General features: G+C 35.3%; 2 protein-coding genes and 1 long non-coding RNA gene across 3 annotated transcripts; all 3 read left to right on the top strand.

The window, feature by feature from the left end:
- The first annotated feature begins 414 nt into the window (after positions 1–414).
- Positions 415–1,196, top strand: LOC110927606. Its single transcript, XR_004889664.1, has 3 exons — positions 415–570; positions 721–1,027; positions 1,101–1,196. It is a non-coding gene; the product is annotated as an uncharacterized LOC110927606 (long non-coding RNA).
- A 2,282-nt stretch (positions 1,197–3,478) lies between these two features.
- LOC110927605 lies at positions 3,479–4,623 on the top strand. The gene is made up of 4 exons (XM_035988396.1): positions 3,479–3,625; positions 3,698–3,992; positions 4,079–4,148; positions 4,253–4,623. Exons 1-4 carry the CDS (start codon positions 3,485–3,487, stop codon positions 4,413–4,415), a joined length of 669 nt encoding a protein of 222 aa, XP_035844289.1. The 5' UTR covers positions 3,479–3,484; the 3' UTR covers positions 4,416–4,623.
- Positions 4,624–6,073: 1,450 nt separating this feature from the next.
- On the top strand, positions 6,074–10,988 carry LOC110931333. Its single transcript, XM_022174730.1, has 4 exons — positions 6,074–6,485; positions 6,569–7,260; positions 7,341–7,578; positions 7,681–10,988. The coding sequence occupies exons 1-4, from the start codon at positions 6,074–6,076 to the stop codon at positions 10,986–10,988; spliced, it is 4,650 nt and encodes a 1,549-aa protein (XP_022030422.1).
- The last annotated feature ends 15,394 nt before the right edge of the window (positions 10,989–26,382 follow it).

The following is a 26,382-nucleotide window of genomic DNA, read 5'->3' as shown; positions in this document are numbered from 1 at the left end:
TTTCTTTTCTTTTTTGTTTATAATAAAGGTTTTTATATTTGCAACTTGACAAAATGTGATTTATATTAAATTTATTTTAAGTTAATAGTGTACTGGTTATAACTAATATCAAATCTTTACTAATACTTGATTTCTTTTTATGATGGTTGACTTTGCGAGAACTAACGGAGCATTAGTGTTAAGAATGGGCTGAGATTCGAATTCAGTCGGTTTTTCGCTCTTTTTTGGTAATTTCTAAGCCTTGAATATTAATTTTTAACATGCTATGCTACTGAGAGAATATAAACTTGACTATATTCTCTGTTTTTTGATCAGAGGTAAAGTAAAGTTATCATTCATCAATTTTCTTTTCTTTTTTGTTTATAATAAAGGTTTTTATATTTGCAACTTGACAAAATGTGATTTATATTAAATTTATTTTAAGTTAATAGTGTACTGGTTATAACTAATATCAAATCTTTACTAATACTTGATTTCTTTTTATGATGGTTGACTTTGCGAGAACTAACGGAGCATTAGTGTCAAGAATGGGCTGAGATTCGAATTCAGTCGGTTTTTCGCTCTTTTTTGGTAATTTCTAAGCCTTGAATATTAATTTTTAACATGCTATGCTACTGAGAGAATATAAACTTGACTATATTCTCTGTTTTTTGATGTGTTTTGTTATTTTTATGCTTTTTGTTTTTTAACTGATCTTAACCCATTTGACTTATGCTACAGACAAAAAGGGATCAAGATCGGGACCGTCCATTTGACTTCACACGGATCACCATCTGCTTTCTCTCTCAATGCTCACACATCTGACAAAAAGGGATGCCAAAAGCAGGGAAGTACAATCTACAGGAAAAAGCAACACTTTACTTTTGTGTGAAAGACAGCTTGCTTGCTGCAGTCTGTATAATATATCAACACTCTTCCATACACTGTTTGAAAGACAGCACTGCTTCCTTCAGTCTCTATAAATAATCCAGAGATATCTACACTTTACTCACACTTTACAAACTCTCAACTACACTCAACTGAAATTGTAAGTTTATCTCAGTTGAATAATCCTACTTTCAAAACATCAACTTAACAACTTCTATTTACTTCGATTTCAGAATATATCAACTCTTTGCATTCGGATCTTGCGTTGTTTCTCGGCTCTCACATCAAGGTTTTAAAATTTTTGTCGGCTTTTCACATCTCCCTCTTGCGTTGTTGTAAGTTCTTTCAAATATGACATAGTGAAAGGATAAATTGTTTTTGTAGTTTTGATTTTACTTTGTTCTGTTATATTTTGATCTTTTCCTTCATTTTTGGGACTGATATGTGTCATGGTTTTGTGATAATTATGATATTTAGGTCATTTTTGGGGATGATAAGTGTTGTAGTTCAATGAAAATTATGATAGTTAGGTCAATTTTAGATATGGAATAGTGAAAAGATAGATTGTTATGTACTTTTTATTTTAGTTTGTTCTGTGGGATGTTTTGATATATTTTTTCATTTTTCTGGATATTGAAAGGATAAATTGTTTTTGTAGTTTTGATTTTACTTTGTTCTGTTATATTTTGATCTTTTCCTTCATTTTTGGGACTGATATGTGTCATGTTTTTGTGATAATTATGATATTTAGGTCATTTTTAGGGATGATAAGTGTTGTAGTTCAATGAAAATTATGATAGTTAGGTCAATTTTAGATATGGAATAGTGAAAAGATAAATTGTTATGTACTTTTTATTTTAGTTTGTTCTGTGGGATGTTTTGATATATTTTTTCATTTTTCGGGATAGTGAAAGGATAAATTGTTTTTGTAGTTTTGATTTTACTTTGTTCTGTTATATTTTGATCTTTTCCTTCATTTTTGGGACTGATATGTGTCATGGTTTTGTGATAATTATGATATTTAGGTCATTTTTGGGGATGATAAGTGTTGTAGTTCAATGAAAATTATGATAGTTAGGTCAATTTTAGATATGGAATAGTGAAAAGATAAATTGTTATGTACTTTTTATTTTAGTTTGTTCTGTGGGATGTTTTGATATATTTTTTCATTTTTCGGGATAGTGAAAGGATAAATTGTTTTTGTAGTTTTGATTTTACTGTGTTCTGTTATATTTTGATCTTTTCCTTCATTTTTGGGACTGATATGTGTCATGGTTTTGTGATAATTATGATATTTAGGTTCATTTACTTTGTTCTGTTATATTTTGATCTTTTCCTTCATCATTACAGGAATTTTTTTTAAAACAGTACTGTATTCAAAACAAAATAAAACGCCGTATTCACAAAACAATACTGTATTCGCAAAGCTGTATTCAAAACAATACTGTATTCAAAACAATACTGTATTCAAAACAATACTGTATTCAAAACAATACTGTATTTAAAACAATATTGTATTCACAAAGCTGATTGTTATAGTTATTATGTGTATGTGTAAATTATAGTAAATTGTTTTTGTAGTTTTGATTTTACTTTGTTCTGTTATATTTTGATCTTTTCCTTCATTTTTGGGACTGATATGTGTCATGGTTTTGTGATAATTATGATCTTTTCATTCATTTACTTTGTTCTGTTATATTTTGATCTTTTCCTTCATCATTACAGGATTTTTTTTTAAAACAATACTGTATTCAAAACAAAATAAAACGCCGTATTCACAAAACAATACTGTATTCACAAAGCTGTATTCAAAACAATCCTGTATTCAAAACAATACTGTATTCAAAACAATACTGTGTTCAAAACAATACTGTATTCAAAACAATACTGTATTTAAAACAATACTGTATTCACAAAGCTGAGTGTTATAGTAATTATGTGTATTTTTCAGTTTACAAATCACTCCAAACACATATCAATTGAGAGGTATGGGCGGTGGTTATCCAATTCCCGTTGAATCACTAGGATCAACAAACCATTTAAACCTTCCTGATTCAAACCCTCTAACTTCAAACCCACCTCCGGTGTCAACCCCACCTCCGGTTTTAACCCCACCTTCGGTTTCAACCCCACCTCCATTGGCAAACCCTGAATATGATGATCCATTTGGTTGGACGGATGAAGAGTTGAATTGGGCGTATGACTATACCTTCGCTCAACTACAATTTGGTGGACTACAAATTGAGGGGTGCCATCGTCCGGTGCCAAACACTCCTATACTTCCTATGCATCCTCCACCTTCAAACCCCCCTTATGTGGAAAACTACAGTCAAACACAAGAACTACCGACCTGGGCTGAAGGGTACGAAACTGACCCTGGGGCGGTTTACGAACCACCATTGGATGAAAAAATGGTTTGGGAACCTTAGAACAACTTTTATGATGACTGTAGTTTTTTTTTTCTCGAATTAGTTTGAATCTTAATTATGTAACTTTTAATTATGTATTACTTTAAATTTAAATTTGTTGCTGTTTAATTTTAATCATGTTTTAGTTTAAATTTTATTTCTGGAGTTTTTATTTTTTTAGTTAACTAATATTGAACACTTAATAGGATATGTCTGATCATTTTTCCGTTGAAGAATTTTCATCATTGACAAATGATAGAGCATGGTATAATATAATCTTTGTTAAGGTGGAGTTTATTTGGCATGACGTCGATGGAAAGAGATTAGTGGTTATATTTCTTGATCAACACGTAAGAACATTATTTTAATTTACTTTGTGTTATATAAGCGTTTTTCCACCACTAAATTTCTTTTCATTTTAGAGACAAAAAATTGTTGCGTTCGTCCCACAAAATTTGATACACAAATATAATGACGCGTCATTGATGGGTGGTTTTTTTTCGTTGAATCATTTCCAAATTGAGAATCTCAACTATCTTGAGTGCCCAAAGTACCAGAATTACGTGTTAGTTTGGTCCGAGAAGAAAATTGTCATCAACGAATATACAAAGCTTTCTTCACTTACGCTTACGATTCCAAGGGGTGCTTCTTTATATCCATTGGTCCCTTCCATTATAGAATTGAAGCATGACAGGAGACCTCAAATGGATATTGTTGGTACATATTAATTCTCTATCTATAATTTTTATTAAATATATAAAACTTTATATATGGTCTATACGATTTAACTGATTTGGTTTTAGATGTGGTTGGGAGAATAATAGAAGGCAAACGTGATCGATGTTGTTTTGAACTTTCTCTTCAAGATAAGACGTACGTTATTATTTATTATTAACATATTACAAACATAATATTTACGTTATATGTAAGAAAATATTATTATTAGAAGAACTTTAACCCAAAATCGTAATATACAGTGGTCACACAATACAATTGTTTTTGTCTGCCCTGAAGCCTTCCGATGTTATACGTTCCATTCGAGCCGTGCAACAAAGGTCCATCATATATGTATCACGTCTCAAGTTGGTTCATCTACCAGATAGTATGTTATGCTTTACACATGAACATTCTAATAATTAGTTAGATCTAATGGCTCATGTAGTTTAATAAAAGTTATATTTTATTTGTTATTTCAGTTAATATTTTGAAGTCTACGGAGTTGAGTACGATTACGTACGAACCGGATATGGTCGAGGCACGGGATATGTAAATTATGGATCGTTATCCAATTTGTGTTTAAGTTAGAAACATTTGGTGTTGTTATTTGTTTAGTTGTTGAATATTAAAGTCTCTCTTGGTGTTTCGTGTTTCGCTTTTTGTTTCCCTCATATTGATGTAATTGTAGAAGTATTTATAATCTATCACCAAGGTATAATCTTCTTAGATTGGACAACTAAATAATCATTATCTGTATTAAACGAAGGTATAACCATGGCTGACCTTCCTACTCATACAATCGTGTTTGAGATATTAACGAGGCTGCCAGCAAAGGATGTAGGTCGTCCTAAGAGTGTATGTAAGCAATGGTATGTGTTATTGTCAACACAAGATTTCGTAAAGATACATTGTTCTCGCTCAGTAGTTTCATCTAACCAGAGAGTTCTACTAATTGACGACCTAACGTGTTCTGTTCGTCCAATCATCTCTAATAACAATGACTATGGTCCAAGCTCAACAGTTACATTTCCATTCCATCACCAAAATAATGATGTCTCAATACTTTCACATTTGAACGGATTGTTGTGTGTTTGCTTGAATCATACATACGAGCTGCTTCTTTGGAATCCAACAACTACTGCTTTCAAGCGTTTGTCAACCCCTGATTCTCATGGATTCTATATAAATAACCTTGATGCCATTGGTTTGTACGTTGACGCTGACGATGATTACAAGGTCTTGCATATAAAGCGTAGGAGTGGTGTACTTGGTGTCTATGTTTATTCTAGGGAAGTAGACTCTTGGAGAAATATTCCTTTCATAACAAGACAAGAGTACCTAAGCCCTCATTTCAATTGGTCAGCTGGCACATTTTGTGGTGGTACTCTATATTTCACTGTTTGCGAATGTTGGATTGGAGGTACGAATGTGGTGATTTGTTTTATGTTAATTCGGAGCAGTTCAAGGAGATAAGCTTTCCACCCGTTCCTTCTAATGGAATGGTTCAAGGTGTTTTAGTTAATGTAAAAAATGTGCTTCACATGTTTGCTAGCACTGGCATGTTTGAGATGACAATTGACCTATGGACACTACAAGGGGATTACTGGATTAAGGTCTTATCATGTCCTCCGATCCCCCCGATATCATTGTCATTGTGGTGCGATATAACACATTATGTGACAAATGGTAATTGGTTTGTGATGACTAAATTAGGGAAGTTGTTTACAATTGAAATGGATATGAAGCCCTTCGAATGTTTTTATCCCGTTTCTTGGTTTCGAGGTTTTAAGGGTGCGGTGTTTGTGCAGACCATTGTTTCACCAAGTATTTAGATTGGCTTTCACTTAATGTTATCATTATGTATGTCAATGTTTTAAGGATTTGTGTTTTTTTTCTGTAAGTCATGATATTCCGTTTAAGTCATGTATTTTAATGTTATCATTATGTATTTCAATGTTATCCTTCGGTTTGTTTTTCTCTAAGTTATGTGTTGGAATGTTGTTATGATTTGAGAATTTCATCATCTATGATAACTCTCTTTTATTTAATTTGCAAGGTATTTGTCATTTTTTCAATTTACAATGACTAATGGACTCTCAAACCCTCGAAATCATGCTTCTAGCTCGAGTGCATCTACTAAAGCTGAAAAACGAAAAGAGTATCAAAAAAGATACTATGCTGCACGCAAAGAAAATAACAAAGTATCTAAATTTGGGAGTGGTGATGCCCCCCAAAGTGCTTCATCAATATCTTTAATGAATAATAGGTCAACAGAAAGGACACCGTTAAGAAGTTTACAAACTAATATTACTCAATTTCTACAAACAACAAATGAGAACGCCTCAAGTGTTTCTACTACAAAATGCAAGGAGTACAATGAAGGATGTTCTAATACACCAAACGATAATGGAATGCGTATTTCAAATGGCAGTCAAGTCAACCAAACCCCGATAGATGATGTAATTGACGTAGTCAGGCATAGAACATCACGAGGTTTCTATTTATTTAACAAAGATTTCTTTTTCGAACTTGACATCTTTTACAACCTTCATTACTTAATACACCAATTTTTTTAGGTATTCAAATTCATCCGCGTACTTTATTACCCCAATTTGCTGAAGTAGTTGATCAACCTTCACTCCAACATGGGAGCGTAGAAGATGATCCTTATAATTTTGTTTACAATGGTGTACCTGGAGAGCATCGTGTTTTAAAGGAACGAGGCGCATGTCCTAATTGTGGAGCAAAACGATTTCAATTTGAATTTGATACCTTTTGTTGTATGAGTGGGAAAACCGTGTTAGCAAACTTAGAAATTCCAGAGGAATTGTACCGACTTTTCACGTCTCAAGATGAAATTGGAGATTTGTTTAGGCAAAACATCCGTGCTTATAACACCAATTTTTCTTTTGCCTCAATGGGTGTGACATTGGATGATACATTGAACAATATGAGAGACGGCGTATATACTTTTCGTGCACATAAAGGAATATATCACAGAATCGACCAATTAGTTCCGAGGGATGGGACTCCTAGGTACTTGCAGTTGTATTTTGATGATCCTGATACTGAGTTAGATCACAGACTCCGATGGCCAAATCTTGATCGGCGTATTACTCAGATTTTAACACGCGTTCTTTCTACAAACCCATATGTCGATACATTTAGAAGACTTGCGGAACTAGGACCTCTGGACAACTATAGAGTCACTTTGAATACTTCGGTTGAACTTGACCAAAGGGTGTACAACCGACCAACGACATCGGAGGTATATATAATATATTATATTAATTGCAATTATTTAATATAATTGCTTATTTTACTTACTTATAGTTCACAATTATATAGGTTGCTGGTATTTGGGTTGAAGGTAATGACAATATCACTTCGTATAAACGAAGTATTGTAGTGTACGGTAGGTCTGAATATAGACAAACTATTCAGCCGTACTTCAGTTGTTACGATCCATTGTCGTATCCTTTATTTTTTCCTAATGGTGAGTCGGGTTGGCATGCTAACATACCACGTCAAGGAGTATCAATCAATGAGGTTCGCAACAATGACAACATCGAAGGAGAAATGGAAGGTACCAACAATTTGTTATCCTTTTTAAGTGAAGATCATAAAAATAGCGTAATGCGTTTTATTTTTATTAACTGTTTGTTTTTAATACATCTTCATCGTTCAGAGGCTAACACACGAAGTGGTAGAACAACCGTGGCTATGCGAGAGTACTACTGTTACAAGTTCCAGATTCGATCTACCGATAATGTGCTTTTGTTCGGTGGTAGGCTGCTACAGCAGTTTGTGGTTGATGTTTACATCAAAATTGAGACGTCACGCTTAGAATTTTGTGAGAGAAACCAGGAAAAAATTCGAGCCGAATTGTACCAAGGTATTGTGGATTGCGTCAATACTGGCGAGGTTCATGCAAACAGAGTCGGGAAAAGAATTGTGTTGCCTGCATCTTTCATCGGGGGGCCTCGCGACATGCGACGTCGGTTTCTAGATGCGATGACGTTAGTTCAAGACGACGGCAAGCCTGATGTATTCCTTACACTGACATGTAATCCTAAGTGGCCTGAGATATGTGATAACTTACATGTTGGTCAAACTGCTACAGATCGTCCAGACCTTGTTTCAAGAGTGTTCCGGGCTAAATTAGAAGATCTTAAGGATCAACTCTTCAAGAAACATGTCCTCGGGGAAGTTAAGTCATACGTCTATGTCATTGAATTTCAAAAGCGGGGTTTGCCGCACGCACATTTTCTCCTAATCATGTACCCGCAACACAAGATCAATAACGCGGACCATTATGATAAGGTTGTGTGTGCTGAAATTCCTAACAAACTAACACATCCCAGATTGCATGAGATGGTTGTCAAGCACATGATTCACGGTCCTTGCGGCAATTTACGATCAAGCAGTCCGTGTATGCAGGGTGATCCTAAAATTTGTCGTTTTCACTATCCTAGACAATTTAACGAACAGACGACACAAGGAGAAGATTCGTATCCGTTGTATCGAAGGAGAGACACCGGGATAGAAGTGGACCTACGAGGACAAACACTTGATAATAGATGGGTGGTCCCATATAACCCAAGGCTTTTGATGATGTTTAACTGCCACATGAATGTTGAAGTTTGCTCAAGTATAAAATCTGTGAAATATCTTTTCAAATATGTTTATAAAGGACATGACAAACAGGTTATTCAAGTCGATCAAAGTGAGCCAGGGGTTGTTATTAATGAGATAAAAAGATTTCAAGATGCACGCTACATATCGCCCCCAGAGGCTATGTGGCGAATTTTTTCCTTCTCTCTTTCTCAAATCTTTCCTGCTGTTCTAGCCTTACAACTTCATCTCCCAAATAATCAGATGGTTAGATTTAGAGATGATGACTTGATGCCTAATATTGTTGATAGGGAAAGGGATAAGAGAACCATGCTAACAGCATTTTTTGATCAGAATAGAAACGATGAAACAGCAAGGGTACATTTGTATAAAGATTTTCCAAAACACTATACTTGGAATGGAAGCACACGCCGTTGGAGTCGTCGTTTCGGTAAAAAACAAAGAGGTCGTATCGTTTCCGCTAATCCAGCCGAAGGAGAAAGGTACTACTTACGCCTACTTTTGTCAAATGTCAGAGGGCCTACTTCTTTCGAACATCTTTGCACAGTTAATGGTCAACGGTGTGCGACATTTCGGAAAGCAGCTCTTGAGTTAGGCTTAATAGAAGACGATGAATATCTATCACAATGTCTCGAAGAAGCCTCTACGTTTCAGTTTCCCAATGCTCTTAGAAGGTTATTTGCGACCATAATGATTTTTTGCCAACCTGGAGATATTCGAAAGTTATGGAATGACCACTTTGATTCACTATCTGAAGATCATCGGTTACACTGTCAAAGTATAGAACGAGTTCAAAATATGGTTCTTACCGAAATAAGTGTCTTGGTACAATCCATGGGTAAAAATTTCAATGAATTCGACCTTCCTAAGATAACTGACGATGTTAACTTACAAGATGCAGGTTATCGTGAGTTACAAGAAGAGTATGGGATTGTTTTGGAACCTGAACACTTGAGTGCCAAACATTCACTTAATCCGGACCAAAAAAATGTGTTTGATGAGATCATGATGCATGTTGATAATGATCTTCCAGGCGTGTTCTTTATTGATGGTCCAGGTGGAACTGGAAAAACATTTTTGTACATTGCCTTGCTTGCTGAAATTCGGTCACGTGGTCTTATTGCTCTCGCAACAGCTTCATCAGGTGCAGTGGCTAATAATATGCCAGGAGGTAGAACGGCTCACTCGAGATTCAAGATTCCTCTTAATCTTGAAAATAATTCAATGTGCAATATTAAAAAACAGAGTGGGGCCGCTAAACTGATTCGCTCTGCCAAAATAATCATATGGGATGAAGCGTCGATGGCTAAACGACAAGCGATAGAGGCAGTCGATCGTACATTCCAAGACATTATAGGTGTTAGTCTCCCATTTGGTGGAAAGATAATGGTTATGGGAGGTGACTTCAGACAGGTGTTGCCGGTTATCAAACGTGGCACTCGAGCACAGATTGTAGACTCCAGCGTACGAATGTCACCTCTTTGGTCTTTGACTAAGAAGATGCGGTTGACCATAAATATGAGAGCGCTGAAAGATCCATGGTTTTCTAAATTTCTTTTAAGAGTCGGCGATGGAACTGAAGAACCAATCGAAGGAAACTATATCCGCATACCCGATGACATGACAATTCAGTGCAACAACAGAGAAAACGCTATAAAAGAATTGATCCATGCCATCTTTCCATCAATTGAAGATAATGTATATTCTTCAGATTATATAATCTCTAGAGCAATATTGTCCACTAAAAATGATAGTGTTGACGAGATTAATAATCAAATGATTGAAATTTTTCAAGGGGAGGAAAAAGTTTATTACAGTTTTGATGAAGCTGAAGACGATCAGCGCAACTTCTATCCGGTCGAGTTCTTAAATTCGCTAAATGTTAGTGGTTTGCCGCCTCATAAGCTTCATTTAAAAATTGGATGCCCAATAATATTGTTACGTAATATCGATCCATCACATGGCCTGTGTAATGGCACGCGGTTGATATGTAAGGGTTTCATGCGAAATGTTATTGATGCGGAAATTGCAGTCGGTCAACATGCCGGAAAAAGAGTTTTTTTGCCAAGAATCCCTCTAACCCTTTCTGAAGATGACATGTTCCCATTTAAGCTGAAAAGAAAACAATTTCCAATTCGACTTAGCTTTTCCATGACGATTAATAAAGCTCAAGGTCAAACAATTCCGAACGTTGGTATTTATCTACCGGATTCTGTATTTTCACATGGACAACTTTATGTCGCGTTATCAAGAGGGATTTCAAGACAAAGTACGAAGGTGTTGGTACATCTCGCCAAAGAATTCAAACAACGCGGAGTTTACACATCAAATGTTGTCTACCAGGAAGTGTTGCGTGATTAATTAATCGCATCCGTATCAAAACGAAGGTAAGTTAGTAGATTATGTGCCTTATTTGCTTCCTGAAATTACTTTTTAATTACTATTTTAAAGCACCTGTAAGCGTGTAACATTTTGTTATGTATCGAAATCTGGTACAGGAGAGGATAAGATACAAGAAAGTCATAAGCGAACGGATGTATTGGTAAAACAGGAAGAGATACAAGAGACTCCCGGCATTTTGTTTTTATTGTTTTGTCTAGCTACTTGACTGTTCTGAACTCTTCTTGTTTTTAATTACATCTACTTCCTTGTTTTGTACTATTCTTGTAGAAGATCACGAATAAGAAAACTAACTTAAGTACTATACGATATATCACGAGACGACGGATAAACTAACGGTAAACGAGTATCCTATTGAAAATCGCCACTCCCGCCGCATCGCGCGGGTAAGTGACTAGTATATATATATATATATATATATATATATATATATATATATATATATATATATATATATATATATATATATATATATATATATATATATATAGGGGATCGCTAAAATAAAAACCACCTCTAGTTGTAAAAACCATGAGAACCACTTTATGGCCCTTAGATCAACTAGATGGATGGATGTGATTAAAAGTAGTTAATATTAATATTAAAAGCTTTTTGTCTTATTATGTCTTTAATATTATAATACAAAAGGGTATTTATGTAAAATAAATCTATTTTGTCTTTTTATATATATTAATTTAAAATTACCTTTTATGTCCTATTCATTAATTACTTTTTATTACTTTTATTTTTTAAACATAATTTTTTTATTAAAAACATTTTTAAATTCAGATTTTTTTTAAAAGATTTTTATACTTTTTACAATTTAAGTTTTACGTTAAACTTTTTACGTTTTTTGACGCGCCGTTTTTTAACGCGCCGTTTTTTTACGCGCCGTTTTTCAAGCATAACGCGCCGTTTTAACGCTGTTTTTTAACGCGCCGTTTTTAACCCCGTTTTTTACGCGCCATTTTTTACGCGCCGTTTTTACCCGCCGTTTTTTTTAAGGCGTCGTTTTTCTCAATCGGCGTTTTTTTAACATGCCGTTTCTAACGCGCCGTTTTTAACGCGCACGCGCCGTTTTTTAACGCGCCGTTTTTTAAAGCCGTTTTTAACGTGCCGATTTTTAACGAGTCGTTCCCAATCAGCCTTTTTAACGCGCCGTTTTTAACGCATCGATTTTTTAACGCGCCGTTTTTTAACGCCGTTTTTTACGCGCCGTTTTTCACGCGCCGTTTTTACGCGCCGTTTTTTAAAGGCGTCGTTTTTCTCAATCGGCGTTTTTTTAACGCGCCGTTTTTTACGCGCCGTTTTTTTAAGTCGTCGTTTTTCTCAGTCGGCGTTTTTTTAACGCGCGGTTTTTTTACACGTTTTTTAACGCGCCAAATTTTTTACACGCTTTTTACACGCCGTTTTAACGCGCCGTTTTTCCGAAGTTTTTTAATGCGCCGTTTTTTTTTGAAGTTTTTTAACGCGCCGTTTTTCTGAAGTTTTTTAACGCGCCGTTTTTTCAAGCGTCGTTTTTTTAAAACGCGCCGTTTCTCCACGTTTTTTAATGCGTCGTTTTTTTACACGTCGTTTTAAACGCGCCGTTTTTTTCACTTTTTTTAACGCGCCCCTTTTGTACACTTTTTACGTTTTGCGTCAAAAATTTAAACTTTTTATGTTTACGTAAAAGTTTTTACGTTTTACGTTAAACTTTTTACGTCTTACGTAAAAGTTTTTACGTTTTACGTTAAAATTTTCACGTTTTACGTTAAACTTTTTACGTTTTATGTTTTACGTAAAACTTTTTACGTTTTACGAACAACTTACGAAAAAGTTTACGTAAAACTTACGAAAAAAATTTACGAAAAACTTACGAAAAAGTTTACGTAAAACTTACGAAAAACTTTTTACGTTGTACGTTTTACGTAAAACTTACGAAAAAATTTACGTAACACTTTTTACGCTTCACGTTTTTACGTTTTACGATAAAAGTTTACGGTTTACGTTAACAAGTTTACGGCTTAATTTTTTTTACAAAAACGTTTTTACGCAAAACCGAACGCAACAGGAAATCGCCATTTTTTTACGTTTTAACGCGCCGTTTTTTTACGTTTTACGCTAAAATTTTTACGTTTTAACGCGCCGTTTTTTTACGTTTTACGATAAAAAAGTTTACGTTTTAACGCGCCGGTTTTGTTACGTTTTACGCGCCGGTTTTTTACGTTAATGTTTTTTTACGATTTACGTGCCGGTTTTTTACCTCAACATTTTTAACGTTTTTACGTTTTACGCGCCGGTTTTTTATGTTTTATTGTTTACGTTTTACGTTTTACGTAAACTTTTTACGTTTTATGTTTTACTTTTTACGTTTTACGTTTTACGTAACACTTTTTACGCTTTTACGTTTTACGTAACACTTTTTACGTTTTATGATTTACGTATTACTTTTTACGTAAAACTTTTTACTGTTGCGTAAACCTTTTAACGTTTTACGTAAAACTTTTTACATTTTACGTTTAACGTTTTTATGTTAAAAAGTTTACATTTTACGTTAAAAAGTTTACGGTATAACTTTTTATTTACAAAACATTTTTACGCAAAAAACGAATGCACCCAGAAATCGCAAACTCTGGAGGTGTCTCAGATATATTGTTATCATCATCGACTAGGGGGGGGGGAATAAAAAACCAACAATATCAAAACAAAGTGTATCTCGAAAAAAAACGGGGTTCGGCTCAGATTATCTGATAATCAAAAGGCTGCAAAAGTGGGGTTGCAGGTTCAAAAAACCTATCCTCCGCCGACCTTGCCGCGCCATCGTCATCAAAGTCTATGATTTTTTTTTGCATCATCATCGCCGCCCAACCAAAAACAGATCAAAACCCGGGAGAATCAAAGAATACAAATGCATCATTCAAAACAACCTGCATCATTCAACAAACATTCAAACCAAATGCAACTCAGTTTTCCAAGATCCAAAAACACATCCAAACATTCAAACAAATGCAATTCAGTTTTCCTAGATCCAAAAACACATCCAAACAACTTGCAAAACGGCAAATATTGGGTCAAAAAAGGGACACAATATCAGAGATTGGGCAAAAACATCCAAAAAAAATATTCAAAACAGCCTGCAACATCAAAAGATCAGGACCACACAAATCAAAACAGATATTAAAATACCAACATACCAAAATACCATCGGTATAATCATCATCTTTCAAGAATGCATATCAAGAACACAGGCCGAGAATCACAAGAAAAATCAAGCAAACCCCAGAAAAATCAAGTAAACCCAGAAAAATCAAGAACACATACCAAAACCACCATCGGTATCATCATCATCATCATCATTCAGGAACACATATCAAAGAACACAGGCCAAGAATCACCCAACCACTAACCCACTAACCCAGTTTTAGAACCATCGCTGCCGACCAACCACCACCGTAACCGTAGAACCACCGCCGCCGACCAACCACCGCCGACCACCACCCAGCCATCGAACCGTCAAAAACCTACCATCGTCTCCGTCAATCCTCCAAACCACCACCGTCGCCGTCCCCTTTCTCTCTACCATTGCCACAGTCGCGTCGGAGTTGCAGGTGGGGTTTGTACCCCACCACCGTCTTTTGAACTGCCAAACACCACTCACACACACCACACAACACACCCACCCTTCGTCAGCTAAAAGAACGACCACCACCATCCGGTGGTGGTGAGAGGCGGCCTGCAGCAACCAGACAGAGAGAAGGGGCGGGGGAGAGAGAAACTCAATGAGAGAGAGAGGGGTGGCGGAGGAGTTGGGCGGCGGCAGCAGCGCCGTGGGACGGCCGGCGACGAACCGACGCCGGCGATGGCAGCGGTAACGGTGTTGAAAGAGAGAGAAACATGGGTGGGTTTCAATCTTCGAGTTTCAAGAAATGGGTGTGGGGGTTGGCTTTTTCAAAAGAGAGAGAGAGGAGACATTTTAAAAATATGATCGCAACTAATAAATGGCAAAGAAAGAGAGAGGAGAGAGGAGGATATGACATTTGGGGTAAATGACTGATATACCCTTATTGTTGGCAAAACCTGATTGGTGGAGACTGGTTCTCATGGTTCTTACAACTGGGGGTGGTTTTCATTTTAGCGGCTCCCTATATATATATATATATATATATATATATATATATATATATATATATATATATATATATATATATATTGCTTTAATATATTTATGCACACACAAACATAGATATACACACACCTATATCTTCTAAACTTGGCCTAAGTATGGACTACTTCCATAAGTGATAGTTTATTATTCATAATATTACTTCTGAAAAATAGCTGATACTACTTATTTCCAAATTTTCACCAAACTTAAAACGCTACCAATAACCAACCTATCTTCTAACTTTTGGTGTTTTGACATATTGATAGTTAATTAATTTTGAAGATTGTTATATTTATGGTGAATATAATTAAATGTAGTAGTTTAGAAAATAAAAGTAAATTAATTTATTGTTTAGGGTGAATTTGAATTAAATGGAATTTATTCGAATTCGGTTACAATTCGATTCGAATTCGAGTTTTAAATATTAATCGAATCAAATCGAATACGAATTCATGTAAAAATAAAAATTTGAAAAAATCGATTCGAATAATTCGAAAATTCGTTATTCGATTCGATAAACACCCCTAATAATTGAATTATTTTTTGGCAAATATTTGTTATTGTAATAACTATTTGTAAATTGGATCCCATAACAACCGGTAATATAACAGCTTATTAGGTTTCCATAGGTGTCTTTTTGAGAAGGCTCGAGGGTCCTGTTCGGTCACCTGGTAAGTTTAGTATTTTAAGATCCCTAATTCATAATATTGTCGTACCAATAGAAACCAATCACAATCATGTAGCATTCTGACCTAGGTGGTCTCTTTATCATCATCTGAGTTAAACCCAAGTTCCAAGTTGCGTCATAGTTCGGTTAATTAGTTAGTCTTTAACTAGTTGCAATTTTAGGATATTAGAAAACCCCCTCTCAAAATATAAAAACAGTTTAGTCATGTTACTCATATAAAGTCTAGTGAGTTTAGTTTACGTAATCAAAGAGTCTCATGAGTTCGATTTCTATGCTTACTTAGCTTTAATAAAGTCAATCGGTTCACTTTCCGGTTAGTAGTTTAGTTTAGTTTAGTTTTAGAAAGTCTAGAGTTTAACTTAGTGTCTAGATTAGAGCAATTTGGTTGATAGATATTAAACTACTTTTATCACATCAAAGAGTCTATGAGTAAAATAAATCATTTAGCCTAATGTATGTCAAATAGGTTTTGATATTGCAATATTTTGACCAACTACAAGAGTTCGTAAAATAAATAGACTTTGTAGCCATGATTATTTCAAAAATATTTCTTTGAAATAATCGTACGATAACAGATTGTTTAAACATAAATTGCATGGTTTATGTATTGGGAACATTTGTGTTATTGTAGAAACAAGTGTGGTCGTTTGGAAATATAATCAAGCCTCTGTTAACTCTCAGATAATCCCTAAAAAGGGTTTTTCAATAACTGCACAGTTTTTGTCATTCCCTAAGCAAACTTCCAAACAAACCTAGGAAGCGAGAATGGGGTGTTAATCCTATAGCACCATAACATACTATCGGTCGGCTTGGCCCAAGTTTATGAACGTATTTTTGTTATGGATGACGCACCACCAAGTTTCATACAAACTAGAAAGTAAATTATATGTATACACCATATGTAATAAGTATTGTAACTTTGGGAAAAAAATAGTTAGCACATACGAATCACCCCAAAAGTTTAGGAAAAAGGGGAACTATGTACTCACTTTTGTTGTTAATGATGTGCTTAATTGTTCTTGGAGAACTGAAGTATTTCCTAATAGTTTGGATAATTACATAGTTAGCGTAAATTATGGTTTAAACGGAACATCAGATAGAATGTGGTTTACAACCAAACGAGCAAAGGATATCGTGTAATATGGTTTGTGAAACTTTACACTTTGATTTGAAAGTGCTATGAAGTGTTTTGACCCATTACGACTGCATTTTAATGGGTTGTATGCGTAAATACGGGTCTGAATGGTCAAATGAGCCTTATGACGAGTCCGACATGTCAAAATAAAATTTGTGATGTTAAAAAAACTGATTTGGTTTTAAAACTTGAAAGTCTATTTACCGTAAAATGCAGAAACCTGTATTTTGACTTTTATAAATTTATGTTTGACTCATCACTTGACTCACTTAACGTGACAATCACGAGGTATAATTGCAGGTAATTATACCCTATGATACAATGACCATATAGGAAAAATTAATTGAACATTAACTTGACCAAAACTAAAATTAGCAGAATGACCACTTACTAGTGCTAGAAGGGATGCTTGAACTTACAAATCTTGAAATTTGCTATGGTTACAGATATGCGGAACCTTGCACCAAGCCGTTACCCTATGCTAAATAATTGCTGCCACATAACAAGAGGTAAATAAATGACCCACATCTTCCGGCCAGTCTCCACGTAATTTGCTTACATCTTCTTCCCAAATATGTGTTTTAAGACATGTCGACGTAGGTAGCCTATATTGTTCGACCCTCCACTAGAAAACATTATTTTTTCGGCCGCCATTTCACCCATTTAAATGGATAAACGACATTGTAAACCTGGTTAACAATTCCCGGCACGACTTCATAGAAGAAAATTCATTTGGCTCCAGTTCCCACACCCATTTATCCCCCTGGTTCGATAAATTGATAGCACCTACTAATCCATTACATTGTTCTAGCTCAACTAGTTCCGACTGAAGTGAATATAACAACCCTCCTAAAACCCTTAACATGCCCTACACGTCCTAAAACACATCTCGTATATAAATAACGGCCCTAAATAACCATAATATTTGCAAAAATTAAATAAAACAAATTATATTGAGTCCCCGCGGGGCGCCACGTCCTAAAATACATCTCGTATATAAATAACGGCCCTAAATAACCTTTATATTTGCAAAATTTAAATAAAACAAATTATATTGAGTCCTCGCGGGGCGCGACACACTTAGGTGTGTGAGTCGCAGGCCAACCCGCTGCCACCAGGCTGCACAACAGTCCGCCACGTGGCCAAACGCATGTTGAAGCTAGTGGTCTGACTCGACTAAGCTAGGGCCTACCCTAGTAATTAATCTCGCGGGCAGCTAGAAATTTTGATGAAGGTGTCGCGGGCCACGAGCCGACCATTGATCAGGCTATATAAGGAGGCCGAGACATTTGGTTCAGTCGTTCAATTCTTTTCTTTCTAAATGTCCCTATAATAGCAATAGTGTTGCTCGATATAATACCCCTAAAAAGCGAAGCTCTGCCTCGTTGTAAGTACTAGAACCCCCGGTTACGTATTAGTTACTCTACCCAATTGATCGAGGGCTCTGTAACGCATTTCAAGGCTCTGATGACTCAGTCGTTGGAGTTCTTTCTCGGGGTACGACTAATGTAAATTGGGTTATTTTACTAACACATGTGCATTGTTTAATTTTAATAGATTATAACCAGGAAGTCACCAGAAAGTAGTAGTATTATCTAAGTCAGCAAGGTGAGTACATTCACTTTTTGTAAACTCTTTTTGTGAGTTATTCTCTTTTTCTACCAAATTGTTTTATCGAAACCTCCATTATTGTAAATTATGATAACAATGATTGAGTCTATGTATTCTACAAATAATGTCGGTATGTTGTGGTTTTGTATATATTACTTGTTACTATATTGTGAAGAGTAACATGACCATAAGTTAGGATTGACAGTACCATGGGTGGTAATTGGGTAGATATCAACATTGTAACGCTCTCAATACTGTAAAGATATAAAAGCTTGTTTTGATTAAACTAGGATGCACTCGCTAGTATTTCTTGCTGATAAAACTTTTTAAAACGCGTTTCAGGTAAATTAATGTGATGCTAATAGAAGCCAGCTGGAGAGCACTGAAGGCTTGGAAAAGTGGCTATAAAAGTTGCCTAAACAAGAAATAAGTTTTATTTAATTAAATTAGGGTTTATCCCTACAAACATATTGTAATGGAAACTTGGGTCCTGATGTTTAATTTCCGCTGCCAAAATAATAAAAACCGATACCACCGGCTCTGTGCATCTCGCGGTCACTCGCCCCTCGGGGCAAGGGGTCGGAGGTTGCGACAGGGGGTGGTATCAGAGCTACAGCCACTGGTTTAAGCCACAAAAGTGTTCTGCTAACGCCAAGATTTTTATCAGTTATGTTAGGAAATAATCTATGTGACTACCTTTATATATATATATATATATATATATATATATATATATATATATTATTGTCTTGTGTTATTTGACAATCTGTTAGTTTACAGTATGAGTGAGCAAGGTACGTCTAACGCTTACCGTCACCTACCTAGTTCCCCCAAGAGTGAAGGGTCTTCATCACAGCCTACTCCTTCGGGGTATTCTGTTGATACGGAAGAGGGAATTTTCATCTTTAAGAGGCAATCCGAAGAACCATTCCCTTTGAAAAAGAGAGGACGGATTTAGTAGGGGAGCACATGAGAGGAGAAAGCGGATGAGAAAGTTACAATAACAAAGAACGTTAGTAGTAGCTAATAGGGATGTAAATTCCCAAACTCAGAAAGCTGTTAATAGACAGTTGGCAAACTTTCATATGCTAGCCACTACCGCAGCAGATCCAAACCTTGATCAGATAGTTGCACCACAACCATTGCCACTATTTCCAACCCAACCAATGGAGATAAAACCTAACCAAGGAAACCAATTTCCCATACAAGCATTTGATCCAAATGAGATACCTAGAATTCCAGCACCTAATCCTCTAGCGTATTATCCATGGGAAGATGACCATAGGGAATATCAGGTACTCTATCCATAGGAAGAACCAATACTAAATCCCATAGCACAGTATACCAACCTTAATCCTTTAGATCCGTTTTGGAATGACGACCCATATTTTCAAAGTGTGTTAAACGGCCTGTACCCATATGGAGAGCCTATACCTCAATAGCCTGACCCAGTACCCGCACCACTGCCATCCATGAGTGAAGAGAATGTGCAGGAACTTCGCACATATGGTGAGGAATTAGTGGAAGAAGGAGAGAGAATACGACAGATAGGAGAAAAAGCTCGTGTGGAAATATGACGAGCGAGAAATGCAGTTCTGGAGGAACGGCCCCTAATATATATATATATATATATATATATATATATATATATATATAGAGAGAGAGAGAGAGAGAGAGTTCATTTCAGAACTCTAAATAACTACAGAACTTTCAGAACTCCTAATAAACAATCACTTTATATATAAGTTTTTGTATTTAGGATCTTTTTATCATCTATAATATGTATTTCTTTGATTACATACATGTTAAAAGTAGTTTACATATGTTTAATTGCCAAAATTATATATATGTGTCATAAGTAATTACATACATGTAAAAAAACTAGTTTACATATGTGTAATTATAAAATTACATATAAAAATGATAAAATTACTCTTAACATATATGTAATCGTAAAAATACGCATAATAAATGATAAAATTATTCTAAACATAAACATATATAAATAAAAAGATTGTTTATTAGGAGTTCTGTGAGTTATGTAAATATTTATGGTTCTGAAATGATTCTGGCCCTATATATATATATATATATATATATATATAGAGAGAGAGAGAGAGAGTTAATTACATAGTTAGTCCCTGTGGTTTACTTAAAGTAACAATCTAAGGTACTAATAGTTTAAAATCACGTTTCAGGGTATTAACTTTAGATTTTTTAACAATCTAAGGTATTAACGTTAATGGTCTGTTAAAAACTAACTCTGACACCCTCATGTGCAAAAAATGTGAGGGTATTTTCGTCCTTTAGTCCATTTGTTTAAACCTTTTCAAGATCCCCAATTCAAACCCTAACCAAGACTTAAGTGGGTGCAACGATGGTTTGTTTCGTTCAACTAAGTCGGGAATTAAGTCAGCAGGGATGGATGCAGATGTTCTTCGTGGTTACTTGTCGAAATTTGAACTCAGGTTGCAGGAAATCCGATCCGAAGGTGATGAATTACACGATACGGAAAGTACACGAGGAAACTTTTAGGGTCGATGAGATTGTTCGTTAAGGAAACTGAAACAGAGCTTCAAAGGATCAAGATGGATGAACAGAAGACGTTGTCATCGGTTAAAGATGTAACAAGGTATTTTCATGGCGATACAGTGAAAGAGGGTGTGTAGCCTTTGAGAGTTTTTATGATTGTAAGGGATTTTTAGGCATTTTGGATCATGTATGCACGGAAGATGGGCAAATACAAGATAGAATAATGGGTTCTGATTGTTCCTTCGTCTCTCCCCTCAAATCTGGTGCAAGAAACCTTGAATACGACCTCTAATCAAGTAAATCAGACCATCTTGTGTCTGATTTTGGTGGAATTAAGAAAAGTATTGATATAGAAGATGAAGAGGCAGGCCATGGTGAAGCTTCGGGTTCTGTTTTGTATTCGAAATTCTCGTTCTCAACAACCCCCAACATCAAATTAAGTGGTAAGTCAAGTACAGTTCAAATTAAGGGTCTTGGGTGCTTGACAAGATCGAAATCGGCTGTGAGACACAATCCCCTGCTGTCTATTCTGCCGCTAGAAACAGAGGCAAGTCGAGTATAGTTATGTTATTGAATATTGAATTGTTATTCGATCTTTTACATAGTAGATATCTGGTTATTAAGTCAAAAAATTGATTTTTGACATAAGTGCAGAACATTGACATCTTTGATAATTTCTATAGGATATTTGAATTGTTATTTAATCCTTGATTTATTAATGTCAAAATGAAGAACTGGTGGTTCTTTTGTTCTTGGTGGCGAAAGAGATGAACATGGGTGGTGATTCTTTTGTTCTGAATGGAACATTGGGCATCCTGATTCAATGTTATTGGTACTTAAACTATATGGAAATTTATGAAGGCTTGTGTTCCAGGCAAATTTTGTCCGATGGTTTTTGGGTTCTCAAAGGGAGGTCAAATGTTCGGTCTTTCCTTGCTTCAATGTTTTTATTTCTCTCTATTTAATTTAAGTTATTTTTTTAATAGTGAATGACGAAAATACCCTCACATTTTTTGCACATGAGGGTGTCAGAGTTAGTTTTTAACAGACCATTAACGTTAATACCTTAGATTGTTAAAAAATCAAAATTTAATACCGTGAAACCTGATTTTAAACTATTAGTACCTTAGATTGTTACTTTAAGTAAACCACAGGGACTAACTATGTAATTAACTCTATATATATATATATATATATATATATATATATATATATATATGAAAAGAGTAAAAGTCGCAATGTTCGATGTTTTTGATCAATTTATTTGCCTGATTGTTTACATTAAATCTTATTTTGTGATATTAATACCTGATAAATGTTTATAATCTAGATGGACAACGAAGTAAATCAGGAAAACCAGAATAATGATAATAATGGAAACCAAATAGATAACAGTGCCATCCAACATACAGTAGCACAAGGAATCATAGACGCTATGCCATATATTATCAAGACTGTTAAAGAAGCAGAAAATAATAAAACTATAAGTGGATGTAAACGACCACCTACTGAACCCAGTCACAGCGTGAACAATGGACCGCTACTCTAATTACCTATTCTAAAAAGAAGAAGAACCATGTCATATGGTTGTTCTTACAAAAAATTATGGTCTTGCAAACCAATAGAATTCTTTACCAATGAAGGAGCCATTGCAGCTTTACGTTGGATAGAAAAGACAGAAGTAGTCTTAAAAATAAGCAAATGTGCAGATGAAGATAAGATTATGTATTCTTCTAATATTTTTGAAGAATGCAGCTCTAGAGTGGTGGAATACTATTCTCCAGTCTAGAGGAGGTGATAAAATTTTAAATGGAATGGACTGACTTTAAGAACATAATTGAAAGGAAATTTTGTCCTCCTCATGAAAAAGAACAAATTGCTAATAAGTTCTTAAATCTTAAAATGACTGGAATAGACTACAAGGATTACACTACCATATTCTTCTAATATGCTAGAATAGTGTCAACCCTAGCCTCACCAGAACCGGTATTAATCTCCCGTTACATCCGGGGATTAATCAGTGAAATCAGGCACATAGTCAAGGCGGCTAGACCACAACCATAGAAGAAGCGGTAGAACTAGCCAATACCTTTACTGATGAATTGGTACGTACGCAAGAAGAAAACCCGAGAAAGAACCTAGCCCAGAAACTTACCCAAGAATTTCGTCATGGAAATACTTACCATGGGAAAGGTAAAGTTTCTACTTCTACACCTTACTGTAAGTACTGCAAAAAGAAGCATTCGGAAAAATGTTCAATATACTGCAACTTCTACAAAATGTCTGGACACAAGGAAGAAGACTGCAGGAAGAAATCCAGCAATAAGCTATGCTTCAACTGTGGAGAGACTGGGCATCTCAAACCGAACTGTCCGAAACTAGCTCCAGCAACAAACAACAAAACTACTAAGAATCCCAGAGCATTTGTTCGAACAGCTGGAGAAGCCAAGATGATTCCGGATGTGATTGCCGGTACGTTTTTAGTTAATTATTTTTTTGCTAAAGTATTATTTGACTTTGGTGTGAACCAAAGTTTTATTAATACTTCGTTCAGCAAACTTTCAATCAACCATTAACTAAACTTCAACAAGAATGTCTTGTAGAAAAGGCAAATGGAGAATCCATTAAGATCACTAAAATCTTGCAGAGAGCAAGAAAAGAGATTTAAACCATAATTTTATTGCTAACCTTTATCTAATGAATCTGGCTGGATTTGATATCGTGCTAGGAATGGATTGGTTGGTAGCCAATCATGCTAGCATTCTATGTGATCAAAATTCGGTACAAGTAAATTCACCAAAGGGTGAAAAGATCACAATTAAAGGAGATAAGTCAACCAGGTCCACAAAATTCATCTCTGTGATGAAAACAGTAAGCTATGAAAGGAAGGGATCATTAGTGTATATGATTTCCATAATCATTAACACTAAAGGAAAAGAATTAAAGATATTCCCATAGTATCTAAATTCTCAGATGTTTTTCCAGAAGAGTTACCTGGATTAGTGCCAGATAGAGAGGTTGAATTCAGAATTCACCTAATACCAGGGAGAGCACCGATTGCTAAGGCACCTTACTGTTTAGCACCAGGGGAGATGCTAGAACTAAAGAAACAGTTGGACGAACTTCTGGAGAAAGGTTTCATACAGTCTAGTTCATCACCATGGGGAGCACCAATCTTGTTTGTCAAGAAGAAAGATGGATCAATGCGTATGTGCATTGATTAACGAGAATTAAACAAGGTTATGATTAAAAATCGGTACCCACTACCAAGAATCAATGATCTGTTCGATCAACTTCAAGGAGATAGATTCTTTTCTAAGATCGATTTACGCTCAGGATATTATCAACTGAAAGTACAGGAAGAGGACATTCCTAAAACTACTTTTAGAACAAGGTACGGTCATTATGAATTTACAGTCATGCCATTTGGTTTAACCAATGCCCCAGCCGCATTTATGGACATGATGAACATAATATGTAAACCATATCTGGATAAATTCATAATTGTCTTTATAGATGATATTCTTATTTACTCTAAGAGTAAAGAAGATCATGCAGAGCATTTGTTTATACTTCTGAATTTGCTAAGAAAAGAAAAGTTTTATGCTAAATTTTCAAAATGCGAATTTTGGTTAAAGGAAGTGAAATTCCTTGGACACCCGGTTAATCATGAAGGAATTCATGTAGATCCCACAAAAATCGAGGCGATTACTAAGTGGAAAGTACCTGAATCACCAACGGAAGTAACAAGTTTTCTTAGACTGGCAGGATATTATAGAAGGTTTATTAAAGATTTTCTAGAATAGCCATTCCCTTAACAAAACTGACTTGCAAATCAGTTAAGTTTGAGTGGGGACCAAAACAAGAAGAAGCTTTTAGAATTCTAAAGCAAAAATTAACCAACGCACCCATACTCGCATTACCAGAAGGAACTGAAGACTTGATAATCTATTGTGACGCTTCTAAGTTAGGTTATGGATGTGTGTTAATGCAACGTCAAAAGGTTATAGCCTATGCCTCTAGACAACTTAAGAATCATGAAGAGAATTATACAACCCATGATCTATAGTTAGGAGCCATAATATTTGCCCTTAAAATTTGGAGACACTATCTTTATGGTAGCAAGTTTACTATTTTCACCGATCATAAGAGTCTAATATATGTTTTTGGGAAAAAGGAGTTAAATATGAGACAGAGACGCTGGATGGTGATTCTCAGTGACTATGATTATGATATCCAGTATCATGCAGAAATGGCTAATGTAGTAGCTGATGCTTTAAGTCGAAAGTATCATGAAAAGCCAAGACGAGTACGCTCTCTCAAACTAAATCTGGAGATAGATTTAAATGAGCAAATTAGAGAAATGCAGGAAACAGTAATCAAGGACGATACTGAAAGATTAAAAGGAATGATTAAGGAATTAGAACAAGGGACAGGTGGAATTTGGAGATTCCATAAGAAAAGAATCTGGATACCCAAACAAGGAAACCTAAGCCACCGAATTTTAGAAGAAGCCCATAAGTCTAAGTATACGATACATTCTGTGATGATAAAATGTATCAAGACTTAAGAACGAATTTCTGGTGGATAGGAATGAAAAAGTATATAGCAACCTATGTTGCTAAGTGTCTAACATGTTCACAGGTTAAAGCTCAACGTCAGAAACCCTTAGGTTTATTGCAGCAACTAGAAATGCCTATATGGAAATGGGAATTGATAACAATGGACTTTGTTACTAAATTACCCAAGACACGAAAAAGTAATGATGCAATCTGGGTGATTGCAGACAAATTAACCAAATCTGCTCATTTCTTACCTATGAAGGAAACTTTCAGTATGGAACAATTAGCCGAGTTATATGTAAATGAAATAGTTTCATTACATGGAATTCCTTTATCTATTGTTTCTGATAGAGATAGTCGTTTTACTTCTCATTTGTGGACTAGTTTCCAAAAGGCAATGGGAACCAAGTTAAAACTAAGCACAACTTATCAACCTCAAACAGATGGACAGAGGGAAAGGACAATTCAGATAATGGAGGATATGCTTAGATCTTGTGTAATTGATTTCGGAGGAAATTGGGATGATCATTTACCATTAATAGAATTTTCCTATAAAAGCAACTATCATACCAGTATCAATGCTGCACCATTTGAAGCACTTTATGGATGAAAGTGTCGAACTCCAGTCTGTTGGACAGAAATTGGAGAAAAGCAATTGTCTAGACCAGAGATAGTACAAG

The sequence above is a fragment of the Helianthus annuus genome, chromosome 3 (genome assembly GCF_002127325.2).
Source record: "Helianthus annuus cultivar XRQ/B chromosome 3, HanXRQr2.0-SUNRISE, whole genome shotgun sequence".
NCBI classification, from domain to species: Eukaryota; Viridiplantae; Streptophyta; class Magnoliopsida; order Asterales; family Asteraceae; genus Helianthus; species Helianthus annuus.
Note: the sequence above shows the minus strand (reverse complement) of the source record. Positions and strands in the feature narration are given on the sequence as shown.